The following is a 26,587-nucleotide window of genomic DNA, read 5'->3' on the forward strand; positions in this document are numbered from 1 at the left end:
TTTTTATGATGTTTCCATGAATTATGAAATCGTGTAATGCTATAATTAAGTTATCATTTTGCCATGACTGGCTATTGTTTCCATTCTGCAAGCAAATTTCCATGTGTTGGATGATGTCATTAATTTTACATTAAGTATTTTTTCCCCTGTACTTAATAAAATTCCATTTTTTAAGGAATATTCATGTCAATTTTCAAGTCATTCTGACAATCATTCTTTTTTTTACAATGTTTTGAAATAAGAACCTTAGTTATAATCACCCTGTATATCGTAAATCATCTTTAATTAATCTGCATTATTTATGCTTCATTAAATACATTATATTCACCTAATTTTTATTGTAGTTGTTGCAAAATAGCTTCCTAATTAAGCATACCGAAAGTAACTGGAGAAAACATCTTTATATATATGATTAATAATAACATTAAAAGAATTTTCAAACACTAAGTAATCCATTGAGTTAAGCAAAAAATAATTAAATTGCAAAAGTAGGTTTTTGTTAAAATATAAGAAATATTTATTGATTAATTAAATATGGGAATAAATTAATTATATTAATAAACATTTTATTTTAATTAACTATTAGAAGTTTGAATTATTTTTCAGAAATTTTATTGTTTTTAATGTTAATGCTATCTAAAACAAAAAAACTGGTTTAAACCAAAAAAAAGTTTTTTTACCAACCCTAATGATAATAGACAAATGTGAAACGTGAAGAGCTGTCCTTTTCGACTTGTGTTTTGGAACATCCATAAACGCACAACAGGCATTTACCAATTTTTACAATGATTTCAAACCACTCATCCTATTCACCATAGGAAATAGCAGTAAAAGAAAATTTGCCGGCACAGAAGAAGACGAGTCACATGACACAGTGTAGGCAGGGAAGAAATGGTTTCCCTCTCTCTACCCCTATACCTCCTCTAAGGGTTCTCTCATCATTTATCCACTGCTCTTTGGAATAGCATAGAAAAGAACCATTTCCAAACACTGAACAGGCACACATCAATAGCACTAACTTACAGCAATTCCCTATGTACGACCCAGGTTCTAATCCGGAGAATTTTGGTGCAAGAAGTATAAAAAGAGAGACAAATAATTGTGGAGAAAAAGATTTTTTTAAGTTTAACAAAACAATTGATTTATTAACATTTTAAACAACATTGGTCAAATAAGGATTAGTGATATAACAGAAACATTAAAAGTCTTCTCATACCAGTAGTGATAGTCTACCTCTCCTCGTGTTGAAAGTCCATTCACACTGGTGAGGCAGCAGCTGAGCAACAGCTCATGTAAGGCGTGACGTCATTGCCCTTGAAGGAAGTGAGCGAAGGTCACGATATGACAATGTGGAGACCCGGAGCAACTAGCAGGAGTGGTGCTTCAGAAGCACAATGGTTGCTTAAAAGAACGAGATCACGATCCAGTGACATGGAGTCCCGATGCGGCAGGCGAGTGTGGCACAACAGGGTCATGACCTGGAACATGGACACCCAATGCAACAGGCGGGTGTGCCATATCAGGAAGCCTGTCCACAGGAGCTGATGATCAGCAGCATGTGGATCAACCCCTACTTCAAAGCATAATGTAGACTGAACAAAGTGACGAGGAGAACCAGAACCAGTTGGTGATGTGCGTTTGCACAAGTGAAAATTGAGCAGAACTATGACATCAAGTATTTTAGCTGGACGGGCAGTTCTCCAAGAGCGATCATTAAACCAGGATTATAACTGTGGACAGACAAAAGGAAGTGACCTGATCATCAGGTCTCCGGGTATTTATACCTGAAAAAGTATGCCACAATCCAGCTCCAGGGACAGACCATATCAGAAAAAATATTAGAACATGACCAATGAAAAAACAGTATAACAAATTTGCAAACCAACATTGAAGTTTTATAGAAATTTTGCAATATCAATGTGGCAACAACAACCATAACAAATTGCGACGTGATCAAGATTGCACATTTTTCTAGTCTACGGATAATGAAAATATCAGATTTTACCCAACTGTGCACCATTATAAAAGGTAAGAGGACAATATAACAAATGCTATTATAAAATTTCACAAATACAAATATATGACATGTTTCAAAATCAAAGGATAGAGGTGGGTTTGGCAAGTTCCCTAGGGGCTCTCCAACTAGTGTTACACCTGACATAGGTTCATGATGCCCCTAGGAGCTGTGACATAGCTTTACGAGACTTCTGACACACTCTGAGAACTGTAGGAACTTGAGAATTGTTATGGGGTTTTTTAATTGTTCTTTTTTTTTTAAATTCAGAGATGGTTAAGACAAGCTATGAATGATTGCGAACCTTTGGAACCTGAATCTGTTAATGAAGTAAATGGTGATGCATCATCATCATCTCCCGTATACAGTCCATCAGATCATACGGATGTAGTTGGTCCATGTGTTGCGACACCTGATGGTAAATCAAAACTTTTTGATAATTTTTTGTGATTGATATAAAATAGTTTTTATGTAGGCAAACATAGATTTTTTTAAAGCACTTACTATGCCTCTCTGTCAAAGATTATTTCTATCATTTGATCATTTTTGTCGCATCATAATCATTTTCTGCATATGAGGGCTACTTAGACCGGGACCTACAATTTATTGCTGATTCCGAACGGCAGTGTATTTTTTATACTCATCAAGATGTTGGTGCGCTAACCCCTTGATGGGGGGACTCCCTGCAGTAGCAATCTTTTTTTGTGGTCATGTCTCCGTTTCTGTTGTACCCCTGTGTCAGGAAAGTTTTCTGACAAGGACAAACCGGGTATCGAACTCGCGACACATCTAAACATCCTTTGGTACTTTAGGCAAGTATCTTATTGACCTGGGCTACCGCGCCCCAAATTATTTCTAAACATGTTTAATGTTGTTTTTGATACCTGGAATGATGTTCACCTTAATGGATGTTTTTGATATCTTGACCTGGTTTCATTATACCATCTGATAGCTTAATGGTCAGTGCATCAAACCTGTTTGACGATTTCATTTTATAATTCCTCATGACCTATCATACATATTCGTGTATAAGCCGATCCTTCTCCCCCACATTTCAAGTAAATTAAGTATTTTCCCTCTCAGATATGAGTAACTTGTTTCTGTGATTTTTGCCTACTTCCAAAAAAAAATTGCAAATTACTTTTTTTTCTTATGCATGTTCTTTTTTTGAAACAGATTTACTCACACCCTTGAAGAAGCGCCGAATAATGAGGAATACACTACAGTCTGTATCATCTGCTGAATGGACATTAACATTTTCAGGAACGAGTCCAGACCACTCTAGTTCAGAGGCGTTTACTTACAGTGTGAATGATTCTAGGAGTGTGGCAAAGGCTCTTAATATTGAATTGAATAACGAGGACGATAGTCTGACTGATAAATGTCATTCTGGAGGAAATGGATTGGAAAAACACCTTTTCAAGTCTTTGAGGGAAAGTTGGTTCAAAAATAAAAATGTGAGTTTTGTACTTTCAAAGTATGAATATCTATTCAATATTTAAATTTTCATTTGTCATAGAAGGAATAAAGCGGTTGATGACAAACACTTCCTTCTATGATTCAAAGATATTATTAAACAATTAAACACAAATAAACAGAACCTACAAGAACGACTGTACTGCGTGACTGTCTCGTTTGAGCGGCAAAACCCAAGTTCAGGTCCAACATCGTGCAGGCGCTTTCTCTTCCCTATTACAAGGACAGCGCCATCCTGTGGTGGACGCTGTCACCACAGTACCCCTCCCCTAATTGACGGAGTCACATCGTTGAGTAATTTAGTCTATCCGGAGCTCAGACTATTCTGCCGGAATGGGTATGTTCAGTAGGAGTAGTAGTGGGCGCAAACGACATGTGTCGGGTAGTTGGAATAGTCGTTGTCTTCTGGTGTTGATGGAACTTCGATGTCTGGTCCGTCCAGGTACTGGTCGTAGAGGAGATAGGCCGATTTGATTCGGTCGATCGAGATGACGGATTCCCTGTTCTTGACGTGTACACTGAAAAATTTTTCGGATCGCGACAGCACTTTGAAGGGACCTTCATAGGTCAGTTGCAGAGGGCGTCAGACAGCGTCGATGCGAACGAAAACGTGTGTACAGGTCGTCAAGGCTTGTGGAACGTAGACATTACTTGTGATGCCATGTCTTGAAGTCGGAATCGACTTGAGTGTGTCCATGGTGTGTTTCAATTTGTCGAGATAAGTGATTGCTGGCTCCGGAACATGTTGTTCAACAAAAATTCATCCAGGCAATCTCAGCGTTTGACCAAAGACCATTTTGGCAGTGGTGGCGTTGAGGTCTGGTGGAAAGCATGTTCGAAGGCCGAAGAGAGCCGAAGGAAGACTGTTGACCCAATCACTTGTCATGCTAGCCTTCAGTGCTTGTTTGAGCTGACGATGTGGGCGTTCGATGAGCCTGTTTGCTATCGGGTTTGTAAGCAGTTGTATGGATGTGATTTATTCCGAACAAACTGTTGAATTTGTGGAATAGGTGCGATTCGAATTGCGAACCCTGGTCCGTCGTGATGGTCTTCAGAATTCCATATCATGAAAACCATTTGGAGTATAATGCTCGTGCACAAGTCTCTGCGGATGTATCTTGGATTGGGATTGCTTTGATCTATCTTGAGAATCGGCAGATAACGGTTAGAAGGTATTCGTAACCTTGGGAATTCAGAAGTTTACCCACAATGTCGATGTTCAGATGGGCGAATTTCTCCGACGGCACAGGAAAAACTCTGAGAGGCGATTGGGTGTGTTTGTGCACTTCGGTTCGTTGACAGGCGATACAAGCACGGGCAAAGTTAGTGACGTCTCGTTTTATGTTTGGCCAGACGAAACAGTCGGTGAGGAGTTTCACAGATGCTTTGACCCCTGGATGGCATAGAGAATGAAATTTTTCAATTCTGTATTTGGGGAGAAAGGTTCGCTGAATTTTTAGTGAATTTTGATTAGAAGTCGACTCTAGTCGAACTAGAGTCGAGAAGTGTGGCAAGCTCTGGATCAGTATGTTAGGCGTCAGCCAGAAGAGCATAGTCGATTTCGTCAAGATGGAGTGCGTCAGCTTCTAACCGAGACAGAGCGTCTGCTGTAGTGTTGAGAATGCCAAGCAGATATCGGATGTCGGTAGTGTACTCGCTGATGTAACACAACTGACGATCGGAGACGCTGACTCGAGCTTCTGGTGGAATGCGTGGGAAATTGGTTTATGGTCAGTCACAATGGTAAGGTGACGACCTTGCAACTGATAGCTAAAATATTTTACTGCGAGGTAAATAGACAATAGTTCGCGTTCGTAAGTACTCTTAAATTTCTGAGTAGAATTGAACGAGGTTAAGGGTTTCAAGCGATCGAGTAAGTCGATGGGGGATCCTTATTTGAGGCGGTTGTGTTTGGGAGCTGCCAAGATAAGCCTTGCCGATTGGCGACGAGCATGGATAGCCACCGGTCGTGTGTAGAGCAGTTTGTCGAGGATCCGAAGGATGCGTTGGTGTGGTTGTCATGAACCAGAGGAACATCTGAAGAAAGTTCGCAGAGAGCGGCTCCAGCATGCATACCATTGCTGTAAGCAGAAAAAGTCAAGAGTTCGGATGCGGATGAGCAAGTAGAGTTGCGTCGGCGAGCACGTGCTTGATGTCGGTGAAAGCTTTCAGCTGGTCTTCCGTGAGTTTGAGCGCATGTGTTGGCTTGTATTTACCTTTAAGGCAACGTTGGAGCGGATTAATGATTTGAGAAGATAGTGGGATGAATCTTTTGTAGAATGCGATCATACCGAGGAAACGTTTCAGCTGTTTTAACGTTCCAGGAGGTGGATAGTCTTTGATGGCCGCGACTTTGTCTGCGAGCGGTTTGAGACCATGGGCGTTGATGGTATAGCCCAAGAAAGTTAGTTCAGGGACAGCCAGGACTGATTTGTTGGCATTGAGCACGAGGCTGTAGGCGTCAAGACGTTGGAAAACACTATACCAAATATGGTATAGTGTACACTACTATACCATATATGGTTTAGTAGTAGTTATAGTAAAATACTCTGCATTGTCCAGGAAAAGTGATATGGTATGTACTTGGTAGAAATAGATTCAGACCAGTAAAATGTCACCCCTCGGATATTTATGAGAGAGTTAGGCTTTTACTACTTATTCAGAATTATTTTCTTTTCACTTCCTAAACTAACTTATATAGGAGGAGGGGCCGCCTCACCCCTGAAAAACCCTTGAAAACACCCCTTATGGGCCCCTGTTTTTGGGAAGAGGTTCTGCTCTTAAACAGGTTTTTCTTTGTTCCGACATGAATGGGGAAGCAATAGTTCATTTTGTTTTGACAGTTAATGCTTTTGGAAAAACTTTTTACTTCTGATCCCCAAAATATTTTCGTATATTTAACAAATTTCTTACTGAGCACTTGTAAAAAGCGTGAAATTCTTAATGCTATGAACAGGGTGTCTATCATCATGGAAAAGTCACGAAGTCCCAAGAAAGTTATAAAATTTGAGTGAAGGTGACATATTTTTTGATTCTCCAGAGATTTTTTTTTTTTTTTTGATTTTTCCCCCCTTAAAATCTAGGCTTTGGATAAACTGTGGCATTGAATATTTTCTTCTTCTTCTCGGGTTTTATTATTATTTTTTTTTTGCCCTTTAGGGATGGATGGAAGAGTGGCAACAGAAAAGAACAATGTCAATGTGTAGCCACCTTACTTTGGGGCATACATTATATGGGTGAGGCAAAAAAGCTATTTAGACTGGGTGAACAAAAAAGAACTTTTCTTTCTTTGTTTGTCCGGACTAGAGGAGGGGGGACTGTTATAGACCATGGCAGTAGGGAGTCCTCTTGGGAACAGAGTATTGGTTTTCTGTAAAAAGGACATGACCTTTCCCCCTCATCGTGGAGAAAGACTCTTGGATCTTAGTCAGGTCCTCAACTTATAGTTTTCACTGGGTGGGGGCTCTGTAGTGATTTAATGGCATGAAAAAGCAATAATGCTGATTGTCCTGGGCCTATTTATGCTTTGAAGTGGTTCTTTTATATGGTGAAAATATCTGCCAAACTTTTTGGGAAGTTGTTGATAAACCATGAATTACGCAAGGGAGGCAGCTGACAAAAAAGAAACTTCTAAAAATGAATAAGAAAAGGAGTATGTGAAATCCATCCTTCAGAAGGACCCTTGTTTGATCTAGTGCAGTGTTTCTCAACTGCCAGGCCCCGGCATCCGCCAAACCGGGCCATGAGTAGTTTGTTTCATTTTTACCCATTTATTTCCCATTACTCTTGTATATGCCCAGGCCTTCCAATCAAGAAAAAGAAATCAACTGTGCCGCAGGATTTCAAAGGTTAAGAGCCACCGGTGTAGTGGCCCCACGTCCTGCAGTAGGGCCCCCTAAGCTGAGATCTTTGTGGGCTTGTGTGTCTTGAGCCCTTAAGGTCCACTTTCTATGGGGCGTTGTATTTAAATCAATTTTAAATTTAAAAGTTTTTAAAAATTTAATTTTTTTTTCTAAATTCACTTGCATTCCTTCTTTCATTAAGACCCCCTATTTTATTAACCCCCCCCCCTTTAGGTGATCGCTACTCTCAGTTTGGGAACCACTGATTTAAGAAAACGGTCCCAGCATGGCTCATTTTGTCGAATGCAGGGCTCCCACTCGTCCTACCTTTTGGAGTCCACTTTTATCCCACTTTTGAACTATTTTCTAGTTTTTGTCCTATTTTCCTACTTTTTTAATGAAATACTATCAAAAAATTTGTGTTATTGATTTTAATTGAGGGAATCTCGGACATAGTGCCAAATGATAAAAATGTAGTCGATTGCGATGAATGATTCTGCCAAAGCAGAAATTGTATTGTTTTTAAGTTTATTTGGGAGCGGTTGTATGTGGACCATTTGGTGGTTTAGTAATTTTTCATTTGATTAGTTTGAGGGTTCTACAAGTAGAGTAGTCATTAAAAACTTCTGGTTGAAAAAAAAAAATTGTATTTACTTACTTCATGATCATGGACAGTAACTAACATTCACCGTTCAAAATTATGGTGCACATTTTGTGTATAGGTGAAACGACAGTTTGCATAACAAAGCAGTTAGGTAAATAGACCTATTCTAGGTTTTATGACTTTGATGATATCCAATAAGATTCAATCATCTTTTGTATTTTTAGCACATGCAGAGGCATAAACAATATTTACAATGCTCAAATAAAGAGTTAGAAATGAAAATATTTCATTTTTCAAAATGATTACACTACTTTACCACACACGAACTCCGGTCATGTATCACCATACGGCAATTTCCAACCAGGGAAGTTGGGTGAGAAATGAAGGCACCATCTATTGGTGGTCGCCCCAGGCTCAGTAGGTAAAGAACTTATTTCTGATGTTCTTCCCTGGATTCGAACCCGTGGACCTTGATGGTAACCTTCATTGTGGAAGATGAGCATCTTATCACTGCGCCACTCTGGCAAAATGATTATACTGGTATTGAACACTAAAATTTAAACAAATCCTTTTCAAAAGAGATTGACAACGCAGTAAAACCATTTGGTCCACCTTGACTTATTTATATCAGACTTTTTTCGTAATTTACACATTTTACACTGCTTTTTGAAGTGGTATCGAAAAAGTGTCATTCTTAAAACACTTACATATCTTCATAATTTGCTGTGTGTATTGTCAAAGAGAGGACAGACTGGACTGTGGAAGACTCCCAAAAAAAAATAATGTAATATATTGTGAGGGAGGAGGGCAGAATTATCTGTGGTTGCTAAGACCCTATTTTGGCCAAAATGTTTTTTTGTAACCAAGTCTTTTGTCATTTTGCTTTGGCTCGAGTCAATCTTATAGGGTACTGAAATAGTGCTATGAAAAAAAAAATTCCATGGATTTTTTTTTTTATTATGCTATGATTATTTTGTCTAAGAGGGATACCCTCCCCCGTCCTACTGTTTTCTAATTTTTTGAGTGGGAGTCCTGCGAGGGGCAAAAATGAAATGCGAGAAAAGTCACCTAAAAGTCCCTGTAAAGTTAGATAATTTTGCTTTTGATATTTGGTAGACACCCTGAAGTAACTTACCAAAGTGGATTTATAGAAATGCTTGTGTATTAACTAATTTCAACTGTATAATCAGGTACTGAAGGATGTGTAGTAATTGAAGGTGTTTATTTTAATTCCAGCAGCCAGAAAACCTTTTGGAAGGAGATGTGAAAGAAATTGATGCATGTGTAAATGTTCCCACTTGTGCATCTCCAGAAATGAAAAAGGAAGAGTGTGGTAATGATACAAAAATCTGTTTATCTGTCAAAGTTGAGAGTTGTAGTGAAAACACAGCCAGCAGCGAAGATAGCTCATCAATGAATTTTGAGAGAACCACAGATCTTGAAAAAGATCTGGATAATAAATCTAATCTCTTTGACAACACGCAGCCAACAACAGGTTCAGATGATGAGAGAACTATACAAATAGTTGCAGAGAGTGTTTCGTGCGACAGTAAATCCAATTTGGAAGAGGATTTAAAAAGACCTAAAACTGTGACAGAAGATGTAAATGTGAAAAAACACAATAAATCTATGCATAATAGTGATATTAAAATTAGCCAAATGAATGAATGTGAAGAACATCCTGGTGCTCAACAAAATTGTTCCAAAAAAGAAGAAAATACTCCTGATCCAGTTGATTCATTGAGTAACGGCTCTGACAAAACAAGCGGAAACACGGAAGATGTTAAAGTTCAAAGCAATAAAATGGTTCATGAATCAGTAGATTGTGATGTAGAAGAAAAACTGAGCAGGGAAACAAAAAATGTTGTACAATCTGCTGTAAACGCACAAATCACTGAAAAAACAACTGATTGTGGCGAGTCTATAACTGAGAACAGTGTTTGTACAAGTGATTTGGTAGGTTCAGAAACTTCGAAACGTCGAGAACTATGTGAGTCTATTGGGGAAGAGACACCATCAAAAAATGGTGCAGCATCATTGTCGGAAAGTAATGAAAGTCACCTGGATGGTAATCTGTCAGCGCCAAAAAAGCGTAAGGTAATGGTTTTTTTTTTGCATTGAGTTTGTTGAAGAACATAAACTGTGTATACAATCAACCCTTGATATTTTCTGGGGTCAAGTACCTGAGGTCACTAATTTTTGTGTCTAATTTCTTCAAAATGATCCATATACAGTATTGCAATATTATTGTGATATTGGTCAGCAATATCCCAAAATCATATTGAAACAATCAATACCTTCCTTGCAAGGTAGCTGAACACATAGAATTTCATGATTTCCCTGTATAAGCTGATCATCCTATAGCTATGGATATTTGTATATTAGGGAGGTATTGTATTAAAAAATGATGGTCAATGCAGTAAAACTACCTGGTTCACCTTGCCTTATTTACATCAGATCTTGTAATTTACACATTTTGCATTGTACTTTTGAAAGTTGTCTCGAAGGAGCGTCATTCTTAAAAAATGTATGTCTTCAAAATTTGCTGTGCATTGTCGAAGAGAGTTGACAAACTCTACTTTTAGGAAGACTCCAAAAAATTTAATATATTATGAGAGCACTATATTTAATTTTCTAGGCTTCGTATCTCTAAGCGTACTCAATATTTCAAATATCGAGAATTCTATGCAATTTTTAAAATTATTGATGTGACAGAAAACCCCACCGAAATTTCCGCATTTCTACAGTTTAAAATCGATAATTTTAACACTGATTTCTATGGGAGATCATTCTTTGCCTTACCCTCAAAGCGATGCTGATGATGGTGTCTATTCAAAAAGCTCTCATTACTGGGAGAATTGAATAAAGTGGCAAACCATTATAAAGGCATAAATATTATACATATACTGACAGCGTTGAAGAAATAACAAACCATTGTAAAGGCATATACACGTCTTAAACGCATTGCTAGGGAACCACGGTAACCAAAGTAAACGTTCGAAAAGTGATTGTTGAGGCCCAAAAACCATTGTTGTGCGACAGTTTTTTGCCCATTTGGAGCATTTTCCCTGCTCTGACGAAATTTTAAAGTAGCCTATCGTTCAAGTCGGGTCCCATTCAGTATATATGCAAAATTTGGCGATGATTGATCTAAAATTGTAGATTTGTATAGAGAACATACACACAGAAAATCAATTTTATATATATAGATTAACGTCAAGGAAATGACTTACCTACAAAATTACTTTCTTAAAGATTATTAAAATTCTTACAAATCTTATAGAAAACTAATACAACAAAAATTCAAATCGAATTTCGCTAGGATCACCAGATTTTCATTTCGATAGAATTTATATTGAGGTTTTCGTCCCTTTTTGAAAGTCGATTGGAAGTTCCTCATTAGTTTCTTGAAAGAAAAAAGATTAGATGTCTTTTTAGAATCTTGATGTGGCCACACCTTGCCAAGGTCACCTAGACAGAGATACTGTCTAGGAACCTCATAGGAACCTTTACCGTTACTCACCTGGTATCTGAAACAAGATCCATGAAACTCCGAAAAGATGTTCAGTTGTATGTATGCACGGTTTGTTAAAATTTTCCACACACGCACACATATGTTGCGCTCAGGGGCAGCTCAAGACAAAATCTCTACCCAAGTTGGACCTATATTTGGGCCCCTCTGACCTACCTGATTAAAAAAAAAAATGTTTGTTTCAATTGCTTCGTTTTGATGCATTCAAAGGAGCACCAATATTTTATGTCAAAACATATGTCAAATTTCTTTTGGTCTTCTACCTTGGATTTCGCGCTCCTCCTAGAGCGGACAGAAACCATTTCCCAAAATCTATGTGCTGTTCGTATATAGGTGCACTGCCCATATTATTTTCTTTTCGAAAAATAACATTAATATTATATACACTCAAACCTCCAATTTTTTTCTCATCTGTCATTTTTCATGTATATTTTATAGTTTTTTTTATAAATACGTATCTTAAAGATATTTTTCTAGTAATCAGGGGTGGGAACTCTGCGCCAATTGCACCGCACTGCGCCAAAACTAATATCTTGCAGCATTTTCGCATTTTTCTGCGCCAAATAGCGAATTTTCTTCAGTATGCCCGGAATTTCGGAAAGGATGCCAAAAAAATTTTGTTCCTGCTAGCCACGAAACATTTCTTTACGAGAGAGAAGAGCGTGTTTTATTCCACTATACTTAAACTATCGGCCCCTGATCGGGCTTTCCATCGCGAAACCCTGATATTGTCCGCGATCGTGGAACTGAAGATGGCTTGCAATGCCTTTCAGCTTTAAAGTGCAAATTCGAGTGTTTCCGTTTAAAGAAAAAGTCACTGGAAGCAGCAGAAATTACTGTAGTCGATTGTCATTGTGTTAAATCCCTATGTTTCGTGAAAAAAATTTCATTCCGGGAGTAAAAAGCGCATGTCCGCCGAATTACGGATGTTAGTTTAGAAGCTTTGCCGAATAACGAGCGTTAAATCGCTAATTTTGCCGAATAACGAGCGTTAAATCGCTAATGTTGCCGAATAACAAGCGTTAAATCATCAATATCGCCAAATAACGAGCGTTAAATCGTCAATCTCGCCAAATAGCGAGCGTTAAATCGTCAATCTCGCCAAATAGCGAGTGTCAGATCACCAATCTCGCCAGATAATGAGTGCTGAATCGCCAAACATCGAGTTGATTGTTCCGAAATTCTCTCCCATTTTGCAACAATTTCTTTCCAAGTATAAAAAAATTAAAAACTTATAAAATTTTTTTAGCTCATTTGAAGTGCTGCTGTTCAAGGCAGCAAATAGTGCCCACAGTAAGCAAAAATCATCTTAAATAGATGGGTGCAAAAAATTTTATGATAGCCGCTCTTTCAAACAAGGTGTCAAAAGCCTAAAACACAAAAATCAAGCTGACGAAAATATGTTTGATAACAAAATACAGTGCAGTTTATTTTGAAAAGGGTTGAGGGTTAACGAAAATATTCTTGTTAATTTCACTGTTCCAATTTATAAATATCTGCTCCGAATCTCATATTTTGCTGCTCCAAATCCAGAATTTGCTGCTCCAAATCCCGAATTTGCTGCTCCAAAACTGCTCCAAATCCTGAATTTTGCTGCTCCGAAATGGACTTAGTCACTTCCCACCCCTGAGTAATGTATATTTAACGCATGTGTTTCGGCTCCCCTTCTCATTTGGTGCTCGGTGCAATTGCACCGGTCGCATTGCCCTAAGACCGCCCCTGGTCACTGGAATTTCTTTAAAGCAGGGGGGGGGGGAAACGAAACAAAATAGCTGATAGGTGGTGCTGACATACACAAGTCAAAGAAAAGATACACAAATAATGAACAGAATGCTTCTAAATAGTTTATTTCAGCAGTATGTGTTCTACATGACCACCAGCACAGGGGATAGATAACACATTCCAGATGAGTCACAATTCAGCAACGGCAGAGTGCAGCAAGTCCACATACACAGTTTACAACGGTGAACTGATTGTAGATTAGGAGCACAAGTTCTTATAACCATCTCATTTGCATATTTCCACCAAAGTCTCTCTTACCGGCACCACTTATTGTATGTTTTTTTTTAAAGTTTTTTCCCTTTCTTAAAAAAATTCCTGTGACCTAGTGAATGCTAACCCTGCAAACAGTTTTTTATTTCGGTTGTTTTTCCTGTTTTTATTCATTTTTAAAGTTTCTACTGACTTTTTGCCCACCCTGTATATTTTAACACTAATTTCTGCTTTTTTCTTTTGTGAAACACATTTAGCACACCTGTTACCAACTACTTGTAGTTCGCGAACCATACTTGGAAAGTACTGACACAGGGAAGAACCCATACTTTTTTTTATGTTCAAAGAGTTCAAGAAAGAAAAACTTTTGAGAGCAAATCTTGTGGGCTACTTTTCTTGTGTGATAATGTATAACTTTCTTTCACTTTCATGTGAAAAAGTAGCAGTTATTCAGAAATCCTTGTACGGAGGGTGACCTCAATCCATCCAATGGGATGCATTCTGTTCCAAGAAAATATGCCTGTTTGGAGGTGGCCATTATGGGAGGTTTCAGTGTATTAGACATAATACAGTAAAATCTGTATAAGATTGAAATCTGTCTTCAGCAGAATTTTAAAATATTCTCATCAATGATTAATGTGTACCTTTTTGAAATGAAAAAATGTCTAAAGTAGAATATTATTTCAGTCTCTGGATGTTCTGTTTCATACAGGTTTCATTGTACAAATTTGTTTGTGCACTGGAGTAACTTTTTTTCCACTTCTGCTGGCTGTTAGTTGAACCATTGAGTGGTGATAAGGCATTTATTTGTTGATAACAGAGCTTGTAGGAATATAATGCAACTTACAATCACAGATTAGACATATTTTGTAGGTTTATTTACTAGTGCATTGAACTTGTTTAATTTTAGGGTGTTACACAGTTTAACTTCACTAATTCAATTCCAAATGTTTCCCAAGATCTTTCACAAACATAACATATTTTCATTCCTGTGTTCATCTGTTAAGCCATGCTAATCCTAAGCCTTGAAAGTTAGCCCTGCTGAATGTTGAAGAAAAAATCTTTCCATCTATGAAAAAAAAAAAATCTTGAGCAAAAATATACAATTATTAAAAAAAATTGATTTTCATCATCCCAAACAATTGTAACGCATGAAAATTCTGAAAATGCAGTATTTACCTGACTATTAAAAAAAGGTTTTTCTTCTGATTCATATGTTTTTGTCTTATTTTTGATAAAAAGTTTTATAAATGGTCTAAGTAATGTCTATAAAAGTGAATCTTTTTTTTTTTTTGTATAAATTATTCATATATATATTGCATTTAAAATGCCTAGGTGACATTGTCAGAGTACCGACAAAGGAAACGGGACAATCATTGCCCTTTACCGGTGAGCGCCGATAAGAAAAAGAGCAACAACTGCATTTTGAAGTCTACTGCAACTCTGGAGGTGTCCAGCAGCGAAGAGATAAAGTTAGCTGCACTTCCATTGTTTGAAACACCTCTATTGAATGCTAAAGCGAATGATTCTTCAAAAGAGGACAAAGGTAAGCATTTAGTTTTGATTGTTTACCTATTTACTACTTCCTTGTTTTTGCATGTTTAATAGCATTGGCTATCATCTGACTGATCAGCATAAATTGAATTGTGCATTGTTATTTGTTATATCATTTTGTGACCTTTCCAATTTAGCAATACTTTCTCAGCTATATACAGCATAAGAGATATTTTGTTTGGCCTTTCCAACATTAAAAAAAATTATTTATTATGAACTTAGGGGAGAAATCAAAGGTTAAACAACAATCTACACCCTCATTACCACAGAAGAGAGAGAAGTTAGCAGACCGGTTGAAAAGGGAGTTTGGAGTTGAAGACATCACTGACTCCAAAGAAGAGTCGAAAACAAGTAAGTTATGAGTGATCTTGATTTTTCTTTTAAATGACCACCGGAAATGTGATATGCTAATTGTCTTCTAACTATGATATCACAGAGTTGCCAATGACGTGCTATAGCACATCAAATACCTGGAAAATTCCGACCTTCAAAAAGTGGTTTTACTACTTTGTATATTGTATTGCATTGATATACACACATTGTTAAAGAATTAGATAGATACCTAGTTGCTTTCCTGAATGAGAGGCAGTGTACGGAATTTTCAAATTTCTGAGTTTTCATTTCCCTTCCGGTTATATACCGGAAATTACGATACTTTTGCAGCCATCTGCTGGCATTCAAAGACAATCTATACTGCATAAATTTGTGTTGTTCCTACAAGATTTCGAATGCACATTTTTTGGAAAATCTTAAACAATTTGGAATGCCTGTTCAAATTATAGAACATTTTCTGAGAGATCGTTCAGAAAAAAGAAAAAAAATCTAAAATGCAAAACTCTACCTTGAATAGAGATATAGATGGCTTCTTTCTCAGCCAGAGATATCAAGGAAACAGTTATTTTCCGGATATTATGCTGAGGTGAGCTCGGAAAGAAAAGTCATCACGTCTCCGCCGGGACTCTAACCCAGGCCTCTTGCATACCGGGCAAGCATGCTACCATCTACACCACTGGAGACACATGAATCTGCCTTCCTGATTTCACGCACTGTGTCGTGAGGCGCTGAAGTAGAGGCATTAGTAGCCTCTCTTAACTTCAGGAAATGGCCCCCGGGTGGGACGGTTTAGAGAGATATAGATGGCTTCTTTCTCAGCCAGAGATATTAAGGAAACAGTTATTTTCCGGATATTATGCTGAGGTGAGCTCGGAAAGAAAAGTCATCACGTCTCCGCCGGGACTCGAACCCAGGCCTCTTGCATACCGGGCAAGCATGCTACCATCTACACCACTGGAGACACATGAATCTGCCTTCCTGATTTCACGCACTGTGTCGTGAGGCGCTGAAGTAGAGGCATTAGTAGCCTCTCTTAACTTCAGGAAATGGCCCCCGGGTGGGACGGTTTAGAGAGATATAGATGGCTTCTTTCTCAGCCAGAGATATCAAGGAAACAGTTATTTTCCGGATATTATGCTGAGGTGAGCTCGGAAAGAAAAGTCATCACGTCTCCGCCGGGACTCGAACCCAGGCCTCTTGCATACCGGGCAAGCATGCTACCATCTACACCACTGGAGACACATGAATCTGCCTTCCTGATTTCACGCACTGTGTCGTGAGGCGCTGAAGTAGAGGCATTAGTAGCCTCTCTTAACTTCAGGAAATGGCCCCCGGGTGGGACGGTTTAGAGAGATATAGATGGCTTCTTTCTCAGCCAGAGATATCAAGGAAACAGTTATTTTCCGGATATTATGCTGAGACCGGCAGAGACGTGATGACTTTTCTTTCCGAGCTCACCTCAGCATAATATCCGGAAAATAACTGTTTCCTTGTCTACCTTGAATATTCACAGTTTTGTCATCTAGCTGCTATGTGGTAGTGTCACTGCATCTCATCGCAAAAATCACTAGTGTGTGCGCAGAATCAACTTTTGGAAGGCTGAAGGATTTCTTTCACAGAAACTAACTAGAGGTCACTAACACTCAAAAAGAATTTTAAATTAACGTATAGTATGAAAATGTGTTTTTTTTCCAATATTTTTATTTTCTACAAAAATATTTTTAACTTTTGATCTTTGGGGAGCATGGGCCAACATTAACCCCCCCCCCCCCCCATTCTCAGATTTTACCTTTGGTGAAAATCCAGGTTTAGAACCCGTGATTGTGCAATGGTAATTGGCTAAAAATATGATTTTCTAAGGTTTTCTAATTTTGAGTTGGCTACTCCTTTGAAAAAAAAAACCTCTGGTTGCCACAGCAATCACACAGACCTACAACACAAATATATATACCTTAAATTTCAAATCCACGTATTACCAATTTGAAGGATAGATGCAGATCCAGGGTGTGCGATGGGGAGCATCAGGTCTAGTGCTCTGGACTAGAGGGTGTGCCAAATTTACCCTTTATATTCTATAAGCGTCTACATAACACGGGGGTGCCAAAATACCTGCTTGCCCCATTTAAGAAAGTATCTAGTTGATACTTTCTAGGCTATACTGTACTTAAACCCAAACTCTTTTCAGGCCCTAGATAGATGACACCACCTACTGAACACAGAGCACGCCAAATGCCGGGCACACACATAAGCACACTGTTAAGTTTCACCAACACACAAATCTGACATAGCTCCCATATTGAGATGTGAAAATATGTGGCAGTTGAATGGCGACAGGTCAGAGTGGTGGACCATCAGGGTGAGAAAATAAAATCATTCTACCAGGAAATCACTTCACAAGGATTTTTATATCAATAGGGAATCAGAAGATATTATTGAGAGCCAAGATTTTTTTAACGAAATGGAAATCAATCAGAAGAATATTAATAAATCAATCTATTAGTAAATATATAAATGTATGCCTCTAACTTTTAATTACAGTGGATCCTGCTTATGTTTTTCAAAAAACTGTCATAAACACTTTAAACGGGAAATCTTAATGAGAATTACCCTGAGTTGGGATCAGGGTTTAAGCTATGGTTGCATTTTTTGCAAAATGCGAAAGAAAATCTTAAAATGTGAAAGAAGTGGTAGCCACTTTTGCAAAAGTGTGTACATCATTACATTAGCATTTTAGCATTTTGCTAAAGCTTTTCTCCCCATTTTCGCTTTTTTGTGAAAGGAATTTTTTATCTAGCTTAAACCCTGGTTGGGATTGTGAAAATTTAAGTCGTACTAAAATGTTCTAAATGGGAACGTTAAAAGCGGGATCGACTGTGTATTTGTTTTAGATTTATTACATTTGTTAAATTCCATATGTTAAATTCTCAGTTAATGGGCTTCTTTGCAAGCTTTTCCTGCTAGAGTAGACAATGAAAGTGAATGAACCTTTGGATAGAACATGTTTTTATTAATGAATTATTTATTTGAATTCGCAGAAATGGAACAAGAACATGGCCCACTGCTGTCTCAACGAAGAGATATAAGCAGGTGATCAAAGACCTGGGGCATGCTAGAAAAAATTCATAGAGATACCAGTGAATTTTTGGGGAAGTGAGGGACCATACTTTTTTAAAGAGAATTTTTTTCGAGAGGGACCTATTTTCACTCAAAAAGAACCCAGATTTTTCAAATAAGACCCAGGTAAATTATTAGAGTACAGCACAGCGTCATTTCTGTATTAATTTCTCTTCCCCCTTCCCCAAATTACATTTCGTTGTGCCCAGCAGTTAATTAGTATAAGAGAAAATTGACTTATTCAAAATTAACAAACTTAAAAAATTTTGGATTGGAAAATTTTGGATACGAGTAGATACTTCTGTAGGGGATTTGAGTTGTTTAACAAAAGGCGAAGCATTGAAAACATTCGCTTGTTTCATTTGCAATATTTAACATAGATATAACAAGATTTTATCTTCGATTATTTGCACTATTTCACTTCTTTTCAGTCAACATATAGTTTTTAATATATGCTCGTACAAAAAATTATTTTTCTCGCTATATGCAAGGTCATTATAAGTGGGCTATACTGTACTTAAACCCAAACTCTTTTCAAGCTCACTCGATAAACAGGTAATTCTTCCGTGAATGAAATTGAAACATTTCTACATTCCTTTTATTGGGATATTTTTTCAGAACTTGTATAATCAATATTGGTCAGTGAATTTTTTTTTTCTTTTAGATGCAGAGCATCAGGCCACCATCACCCCATTGCTCAACCCTACGCAGGATTTATCTCATCAAATGATACCATACTGTACTCCACCAGTGATTAGCGACACTACTGGTCCAGTTCAATTCAACTATGCAGGAGGGGTACCACCCCAAACATACGCACAACCATCTTCATTCATCGTGTCAAAGGTTGGTTTTATTTATTTTTTCTCAGGGGCTCTGTAGCTGATCCAAGAAAACAAATAAAACTTTTACGCAAAATCAAAGAATGAGAAACAAAAAAGCTATAATATATAAACAGGAAATGAAAAATATTGCAGGACAGGAAAAATATTCGAAAACAGTATAACATATCATTCAAACATTTTGAATACTAAACTAATTTGCCATCAGATTTTTTACATGATGTTTGGATAACTTTTTTTGGTTATAAAAATTAGCATAGATAAAAGAAAAAAACAGTTTTGTAATTAAATGTTTAAGATTAATTTGAGTTTTCAAAAATTTAATAAGAAAACTGATAATGACAACAATAAATGCAATTATTGAAGGAATAAAAATTATAGTTAAAATATTGACAAAAATAACATGAGTCTAGAAGGCTTTTCTAATATGGAAAAATTTAGCTGTTCTTAATTAATTTTTGGGTGCCGATTCCAGATCTGGTCTTAAAAAATAGCCATCACATCTAGTTTTTTGTTACATGGTATTTAATTTCATGAATATTTTTCAAAACTTACATAGTTAGGCTATGTGTGTTAAATGATACTAGAAATTATATTTGTTTTTTGCCATGTAAAACTTGGGGAATGGCAACACTGATTTTATTTCTGATTATGATTCTGATTATTTCTGTATTCTTCATTTTTTTAATGGAAAGAGAAATACAGGCTTTATGTTATGTAGAACCCTTTAGTCAATAAATGGAGCTAAGTCAATGATGCAGATGCATTAATGTTCCAAATAAGTTTTGCTGCCACCACTTCACATTAAATTGGGGCTGATCAGAGGTGTATACGGGGGGGGGGGGAATAGGGGCTTATGTCCCTACAAAGACAAAAATTATAATTTTTTTGTGAAAAATAAAAATATTGATAGACTAATAAAACACCTTTATCAGTCGTTTTAATTAATATCTGTTAACTTAAAATTTTTTAAAGAATAATAACTAAAAATTTATCTAGAAGAACATCCTTGGAACCCCCTAAACATTTTGACCCCTGCTAAGTCGATCCTGCATTTGCCCTTGGACCTTGATGGAAAACATTATGAAGGCTATGGACAAAAGTGGACAAGTTTCTCGCACCTAAAAGTGAATTTTCCAAAATCAAATGAGAACTAAATGGAGTATGTACTATTTACAGTTCCTCAAATAAGGAAACTAGGATTTTATATATATATATATGTATATGTGTGTGTGTGTATAAAATATAACTCGCTGCATCACATTCATTCACATCTGCAATGAATTGTGGGGGGGGGGGAAGTTAGGGAACCGAGACAGATGGAACCCTTCAATGATGAGTGATTACTGTTGGTTTCTGCAGAAAGAAGACAACACACGATACATAAGAGAAAAAAATGAATTTTTATAAAATACTGGAAAAATTAGCATAAATTTAATTTTTTGTACATGTATGTGCACTGTGGATATTATGTGTATGAGAGAAAAAAATTATTTTTGTTATTTCATACATAACGATGTATGGATATGATAAAATAACTATCATAACAAATATATTATAATTTTTATTAAGATAAAGAAAATATACCAATTATCTCCATTTTCGAGATTTGTAAGTTTTTCTTAGTGTACATGTATTTCAAAAAATTACCATCATTCATATAGAAAAAAGTGTATGTGATGGAGATTTTTTACTACCATATTTGGATTCAGCACCCCAAAATCAGTCTAGAAAAACTTACTTCACTCATGTTATGAAAAGAAGACTAGAAGGAATTGTTAACTAGTGTAATTGTTCTCGAACATTTTGAATGAGCTTTTGAATGATTTTTATTTACACGTGAGTCAGGCTTTCTCATAGAATGGCTCTTTCAATTACCAGGTTCATGTTTCGCTTGTTTCTTCAAACCCAACCGAACTCGCACAATTAGTTTGTAAATGAGAATATACCAGGGCTCCCACTCGTCCTACTTTTTGGTAAAATGTCCTACTTTTGTCCTACTGTCTAGTTTTTGTCCTACTTTTGTCCTACTGTCTAGTTTTTGTCCTACTTTTGTCCTACTGTCTAGTTTTTGTCCTACTTTTTTACCAAATCCTATTGGCAAAATTTGTGTAATTGATTTTAATTGAGCAGGGAATCATTGATATGTTGCCAAATATTACAAATGTTGGAGAATACAATTAATGATTCTGCCAAAGCAGAAATTGTATTATTTTTAAGGTTATTTGGGGGATGTATATGGACCATTTGGTTGATTAATTTTTCATTTGCTTAGTTTGAGGGTTCAACAAGTATAGTAGTCATGAAAAACTTCCGTCTGGATGGAAAAAATAATTTTGTATTTATTACTTCATAGTCTTGGACAGTTAACTAACATTCATCATTCAAAATTATGGTGCAAATAGGGGAAACATCAGTTTGCATTACGAAGCAGTTGGATACATAGGCCTATCCTAGGTTTGGTGATTCTGATGCTACCCAATAGCATTCAGTTGTCTTCTGTATTTTTAAGTATTTTTTGTATTTTTCTGTATATTTATAAACAATATTCACAATGCTCAGCAAAGAGCTAGAAATGGAAGTGTTCATTTGTCAAAAATGATTACACTGGAATTGAACAGTAAAATGTGAACAAATCCCTTTAAAAAATGATGGTCAATGCAGTAAAACTACCTGGTTCACCTTGCCTTATTTACATCAGATCTTGTAATTTACACATTTTGCATTGTACTTTTGAAAGTTGTCTCGAAGGAGCGTCATTCTTAAAAAATGTATGTCTTCAAAATTTGCTGTGCATTGTCGAAGAGAGTTGACAAACTCTACTTTTAAGAAGACTCCAAAAAATTTAATATATTATGAGAGGCAGACAGAAAAGAATTATCTGTAGTTGCTAGCACACTATTTTGCCCAAAAATTGGTTTTGTAACCAAGTCATTTGTCATTTTGCTTTGGCTTGAGTCAATCTTACAGGATACTGAAATAGTGCTACAATAAAAAAGTTAATTCAGAATTTAAAATTTTATTTTATTTTTTTTAATTATTTTTCACAAAAAAAAAATTTTTAGAGATTTTTTTTCATTATGCTATGATTATGTTGTCTAAGGGAGTTATCCTCCCCCATCCTACTTTTCAGTCCTGCGTTTTCCTACTTTTTCTCATTTTTTGAGTAGCAGCCCTGGAATATACCCTTATTCTGGCATTTTACATTAATAAAGATAAGGTTGGTTATTCTTGTATCACTCCATGATTTTCTTTTTGACACAGATCACTGCCAACAGGTACTTTGAAAAAAAAAGTGAAATTTTCAAAAAAGTGGACAAACCAGCAGCTTCCTCCATTTCTTTTTCAGATGAACTAATGCCAGATGATAACCAAGCAATGCATTCCAGCTTTTTTTCTGAAGAGTTTTTCACAAAAAAAAAAAAAACAACAGAATTTGTGATGTCATTTCAATCTTTGTTTGCGAGAAGCAACAGAAGTGGTTTATTATGGGGAGGGAAAGACCATCCACAACAGAAATGGAAATAAGAAAGTTACTTGAACGTGCGATTTACAAGAACAAATTAAGGTTGGCCTTTCTGTTATTCGCGAAAATGTGTGAACTTACACTTCAGTATTTCCGGGTACACTACAGTGTCATTTTGAAGGGACCCTTCCAGAATTATAAACCATCTGATTTTTTTCTTCTTTATACACAAGATATATACATATTGTCTACTGACATACTTTTTATACTAAACATCAGTATGAAAAAAATAAAACCCAGACTCTTTTTTTTAAATAATAAACGTATCGGGCATAAAGAATACTGGACATTAAAGTTTCTCTCTGGTTCCTTTTAAATAATAATTTAATAAGACAGAAGGCATGGGAATGGATAAGTAATAAATATAACAAAATAATAAAACGGAACGAATAATAAAATGGAAAGATACAACTTGACCAGTAGATAAAAATCCAAGTGACAGGAGAAAGGAGTAATATAATAATTCACAATGGAACAACTGCTGTTTTTCAAATTTTTAAAAAAATGCAGTGAACAAAAGAAAAAAATCAGTTTGACAAAGCTAGTGCCACCTGGTATCACCCAGTGAAAACTGAGATGTTAAAAAATACAGCAACCCAGAGCCCCATTATGATGGTCTTGGCGACTTATTGCTGGGAAAAAGTTGCTAAAGTCGTGGCAGACTAGGCAGCAGGTGTTCCGAAGCTCCCTACCTTATAAGTTACCACAAAGCTCATATCAGTGGAAGAAACTAGTACAATTAATGTCAATTGTTGGCTTTATGTGAAATCTGTTAAGTTATTCTTTAACATTTCCTTGTTGAATAGCATCATACCGGATGAGTGATATGGTTGATGAAGTGAAAAATACACTTATCAGCCACATTGGGTGCACCAAATTCGCACCACAAATGAACCCTCTGACAACTCTGGGTTGACTGGTTTTAATGTTATTTGTTTGTTATGGTTACAGTATTCATAAAGCTGTCAAGAAGACCTTCTTTGCAGACCACTATCAAACACATCAAGTAGTGAAGTAATTAATTTTTGAATGAACTCTCATCAAATGTAATGAACAATGCCATAAAAATACTAAACTTTGCAAGATTGTGACTTCTCAAAAGCAGCTTGAAAATTATGGGAAGCATCATGGCATTCCTTCTGCTGCATATTGAAGTGAGGTGGTTTTCTTGAGGAAAAACGTTGACATGTTTGATGGAACTTCGTGCAGTGGTAGTCACATTTTTTTGTTGGAACTGACATAATGCTTTATTGGTGATGGTTTTAAATGATGAAGACTGGGTGTGAAAACTTTCATTGTTAGCCAGGTCCCCTTGCATACCAGGCAAGTGCCCATTTGCAAGGGGTCCCAGGTTCGATTCCCAGAGGAGACAAATCACTTTTCTTTTCCAATTTTTGTTTTTGGCACAACATCCAGAAAATTCAATTTCTCAGTATATTTGGGGCCAAAAAACATCTCTTAACCTGTATATTAGTTGTATGTGAGAATATAAATACAGATATATTATAATAAATTTCAAAAGTTTTCAAATAACATAGTTTCATGGTATAGACTTTTTACAAATGTTCGATTGTCTATATTTTTTTTACTTTACATTTCCCTACTATCAGGGTTGGGTTTTTGACATGACAAGCGTCAAAAACGGGTTTAAACTGTCAAAAACCTAAATGAATGCCTTTTGATAATGTTTTGAACACAATAGGTGTACAACATGATGAAAAACTATGTTTTGACATATTACAATGTTTTATTTTTAAACATTAATTTATTACAATAATTAAAACAAAATATTATAATTTGCAATTTTGAATTTTTCAACATAAGAGTCTAGAACATATAAAATATAATTTTACGGTTTATTTATCTAAGCTACTCATTACCTGTGTTCAATTTGCTAAGTGGAATAGAGCTGCTTATTCAAAATATGTATGATAGGGCATTAGGGTTAGGTTTTTAACCCCAGAAACTAACTCGGTATTAAAACTATCAAAATCTTACTGTCAGTGATGTCAAATAGTTTTTGTTAACTTGATAGATATGTTAAATAACAAAACACTTACTTTTATTTTGATTAAAGGGTTTTATATTCAGAATGATAATTACTGAGGAAAAATATCTATTTTGATATTTCAAATTTTCTAATCTGCCCAAAATTTTGTTCCATATAAAAATTCTCACACAGCATCTGTTAATGCACTAATTAAACTCATTTATTTTCACCTAAAAATTTCTTAGATCAGGGTGTATAAATTCACAGAGCTTTAAAGAGTATTTTCAACCAAAGCAGAGCTGACAAAACTTGATACCCAAAGCATTTGTTTTGCAAGTTTGAATACAGCTTCAATTGGAAAACCATTGCATTATAAATGCTAGTAAATGTACCATATCATAGTGCAAAAGTAAGAATAACTAAGTTAGACATATACAAGCTAGCATTGCCAAATTAAATGACATTTTAGTCTTAAAATTTAGTATTTTGGTCGCTAGATATATTTCAATGTTATGCGCAATAAGAGTATCGTTTTAAGTATCAGTAGTTATCTAGATAATTTAATAATAACAGAAATCAACATTGCATACATGATGTAATAAACTTTTTTAAACACTTATCTGTTGTAAAAAGAGGACAGCAGACGGTTTATATCATTGCACACATATATAAGCAGTTGAAGAAATTTTGGAAGGTCAAGAATCATTTTGAATCAGAGAATGTCAAATCATTCCATAGTTTTCCCTTTCATGTTTATGCTATGCTTTATTCAAATTGTATATTTTATAAGGAAAAAAAAAAATTTATATTGTGCAAAATAATTTTGTAGAGAGTAGACAATTATTTTAGAATCATATTAAATATTTATTCTTTGTATAACATAGTCACTTTAAACATTACATGCAATTAACGTGTGCATTTCCAATGGAAATTTTTATATTAAAAAGCTGTATTTTTGAGGTTTTTGACAGTTTTGGCAAAGGTTTTTGACGGGAGTTTTTTGATGTGAAAGTTTAAACCGCGGTTTAAACTGCCATGTGTCAAAAACCTGCCAATCCTGTCTACTATATATATATATACCCCCTTCCCCATAAGACCATTCCTTACCACCATTAAATTTTGAGATATGGGTAGGCCTTACAAGTTGATTCTACAAATAGCTCTGCGCATCAAAATAGGTCGACTAGAATAGCTGACGTGGAGAGCTAGGGGCCAGGTGAGTGAGTGACCAAAAGAGTGACATGAAGAGGAGATAGGTATGTAAGCAGATAGGTCAGAGTGGCAAATTTGGGGAAAGAATAGTCTAGAAAATTTGACACAAATGGGAGAAATGTGATAAAATTTATGTAGCCCCTATAGGTGGCAAGACCATAAATCTGCCTCTGGGTAAAGACATGGTTTGACAATAATGATTGTTTGTCTAGCTTGTTTCTGTGTAATGCTTGTTATAGTGCTACTATCTGCCTCCTATGTTTCGAACTATGAGTGAAGTGTAATGATTGAAGATTTTACTGTTGTAGGCCTGTTGCTCTCTGTGACAAGACTTTTTAATATGAAGATCGGTTTGCAGTCACACTTCAAAGTTGAGAACCACAGAAAACCAACTTCAGCAGACCACCACTGTGGCATAACCTGTCCCCCCCCCTCCCAAAAATGATGTCACACGTATGAAGTAAATTGATGCCAATTGCATAGAAATGTTCCATTTCAATGAGTAAAAAACAAAATTCACCATAAGTTTCAGCCTCTCAACAGTCAAATCTGCAAG

At 36.1% G+C, this 26,587-nt stretch overlaps 1 protein-coding gene across 3 annotated transcripts in view; it reads left to right on the plus strand.

Annotated features, from left to right (window-relative positions):
- The window catches only part of LOC149078215 (uncharacterized), an 82,830-nt gene that overhangs the window by 52,738 nt on the left and 3,505 nt on the right, over positions 1 to 26,587 (plus strand). For 2 of the 3 annotated variants that reach the window (XM_089241810.1, XM_089241809.1), the window contains 6 exons: positions 2,285 to 2,432; positions 3,191 to 3,471; positions 9,173 to 10,033; positions 14,796 to 15,006; positions 15,237 to 15,365; positions 19,126 to 19,307. In XM_089241810.1, coding sequence (XP_089097936.1) covers positions 2,285 to 2,432; positions 3,191 to 3,471; positions 9,173 to 10,033; positions 14,796 to 15,006; positions 15,237 to 15,365; positions 19,126 to 19,307 — 1,812 coding nt within the window. The remainder of the gene's footprint in view (positions 1 to 2,284; positions 2,433 to 3,190; positions 3,472 to 9,172; positions 10,034 to 14,795; positions 15,007 to 15,236; positions 15,366 to 19,125; positions 19,308 to 26,587) is intronic. The other variant, XM_089241811.1, reaches the window with a different exon arrangement.

The sequence above is a fragment of the Pholcus phalangioides genome, unplaced genomic scaffold (genome assembly GCF_987345545.1).
Source record: "Pholcus phalangioides strain wild (caught in Gottingen) unplaced genomic scaffold, Ppha-v1.0 ptg000014l_1, whole genome shotgun sequence".
Lineage (NCBI taxonomy): Eukaryota > Metazoa > Arthropoda > Arachnida > Araneae > Pholcidae > Pholcus > Pholcus phalangioides.